This window comes from Austrofundulus limnaeus, unplaced genomic scaffold, assembly GCF_001266775.1.
Source record: "Austrofundulus limnaeus strain Quisiro unplaced genomic scaffold, Austrofundulus_limnaeus-1.0 Scaffold2094, whole genome shotgun sequence".
NCBI classification, from domain to species: domain Eukaryota; kingdom Metazoa; phylum Chordata; class Actinopteri; order Cyprinodontiformes; family Rivulidae; genus Austrofundulus; species Austrofundulus limnaeus.
In genome coordinates, this window is record NW_013954496.1 from 5,908 (window position 1) to 8,221 (window position 2,314).

Genomic DNA, 2,314 nt, shown 5'->3' on the forward strand with positions numbered 1-2,314 from the left:
ATTATCTTGATTAAAGAAAATAAAATGAAATAAAATGTCTCTTTACTGTTTAAGAAAACATATGACTATAATTCGAACAGATTCTTTAAAGGAGACCTTCAGAGGTCAATGTCAAAGACAGGTGGAACGTTTCTTCCACACCTAGGTGACCACTACAAGTAATAAACATTTCCTGAAAGTTTCACATAAATCCATTCAGTACTTTTTGAGATATAAACCTGAGAAGGCAGCTGGCTAGCTTTAGCTGTGGACCATTTTGTCGACTGGTCGACGCGCGGTCACGTGGTTGTTGGGCAGTCGTTTTCGCACAGACCTTTCATAGTCCCTGAGACACCCCGCGCCGAGCTCAGGAAACCCCCCTCCCGCTGAAACATACGTCACTGCATGGAATTTCTCCCTGCAACAGCCGACAATGCAGAACAAAAGACTAGTCACTCACCCGACGTATTTATCCACATCTGTCCTGGTTTAGCTCCACAGTTTTTATCAGTCAGATTCCTCCGTGCACGTCTGTTTAATCTCCATTCATGAATTTTTCACGGTTTGACTATCTTTACAAAGCTCTGCTTCCTGGTAACAGTCGGCTCTGGGAGCGATTTGTTTTTTTTCCTTTTTTTTACCAAGTGGTTGAAGTAAATGCAGCACATAGCGCTTTCAGCACAAACACGCATGAGTTTTTCTCTGTTTGACCATCTTTATAAAACTCTGCTTCAACAGTCTGCTCTAGTCAGAAGCAAGTTTTTTTCTTTTGAGTGTCCGAGCGCTTCAGCACAAACAAACATGCCCACAAACTTCAGACCAATCACACATTACCGTCGACACGGGAGTGGGGTCAAAAGTTCTGCCGGTGGGTTGTGCCAAAAGGGGCTGTCGACACGATGCTGCGAAGCCCCGGTGACGTAATTTTCGTCATTAAACCGCGACAAYCCGTGCTGACGTCGGCAGTTCGGAGGGAGTATGTTTCAGGCTTTAGTGTATTTAAACTTCTGGCTTTGAAGAATGTAATAAAAAGTGCCTTAAAAATCCTTAATATTCTGGCATTTAGTAAATAGAAGAAATTTTGTCAATCTTCATTGACCTAAAATGGGAAGTTTATTCTGATTTCACGTCAAAGTGTGAAAAATGAAATATGTGTCTTTTTATATAGTGTATATAAACTTCTGGTTTCAACTATATATAAAAGAAGATGGTGACTCATGCTGATCTATGATTCCAGGGGGAACATTGTGATTGCCACACCCGGTCGTCTGGAGGACATGTTCAGAAGGAAATCTGACGGTCTAGACTTGGCTAGTGCTGTCCGGAGTCTGGATGTTCTGGTTCTTGATGAGGCCGATAAACTGCTTGACATGGGCTTTGAGGCCAGGTATAAAGTAATGGGGGACATGTCATTATGTTTTTGCTCTTGTGTCTATGTCTGTCTGCTTGCAATGTGTCTCAAGAACCACTGAAGAAATTTTAATGGCATTTTCAGAAAATAATCATTGAATGCACCTCTACCTGTGGTTAATCTTTGGAGTTAATCCCATTCAAAGTAGCTACCACAACCAGCTGACCTAAAAAAACACAGGCTGTGTCTCAATTCATGAGCTGGGCCACATTCTCTGCAGGCTATTGTGAAATGAGACGGTCTACCCTTTGCCTGATGTCAGCTTTACAGAAGTTTGCGTGACCACGCGCTACGCCGTTACCATAGTGATCAGTTTCATATCAGAATTAAAATGCGTTGGGATGTCTCTTTACTGGAAGAACATTTAAACATTACACGTGTAAAAAAATACAAAAACATTAATAATTTGGGTTTAGCTCCAGTATCAGTACTTGAGGTTGCATTTTTTTTATTTTAACATTTTATTAGCTAAGTTGCTAAATTGAGAGTAAAACGTACTGGATTTTAATTTTGTTGTAAACAAAGTACGGTTTTCAGCAGGTAGAAGTTGGGGTGTTTTCAACCATTACAGCACTGAGTTCCAATGATTTCTAAGGTTTAAATTTTTTTTTAACAATATTGCCTGTACCTACTAATAAAGCTACAGTGTGCCTTTACAAATGCTAAAGATTTTACATTCTTGGTTAAATGTTTAAAAATGTAGCTATAAATATTACCCTACCTTCGCTTTAGAAAAAAGCAGGACATGTCCTGTGCACTTCCTCTCATCCTCGTCATGTTTTTGTTGGTGAAAACTGATTTCCTTTGATTTCTGGAGCTTTTTTTATTCTTATATTTCTGATATAAATCACATTGGGCAAAATCGATGGACCTGTGCAGCCTCGTGTGTGTCTGTATATGTATGTATGTATATATATATAACAA

General features: G+C 39.6%; 1 protein-coding gene across 1 annotated transcript in view; it reads left to right on the forward strand.

Annotated features, from left to right (window-relative positions):
- Positions 1-2,314, forward strand: part of ddx55 (DEAD (Asp-Glu-Ala-Asp) box polypeptide 55) — a gene marked incomplete at its 5' end in the record, with an annotated part of 22,428 nt that overhangs the window by 3,620 nt on the left and 16,494 nt on the right. The window contains 1 exon segment of the mRNA XM_014034393.1: positions 1,217-1,366. Coding sequence (XP_013889847.1) covers positions 1,217-1,366 — 150 coding nt within the window.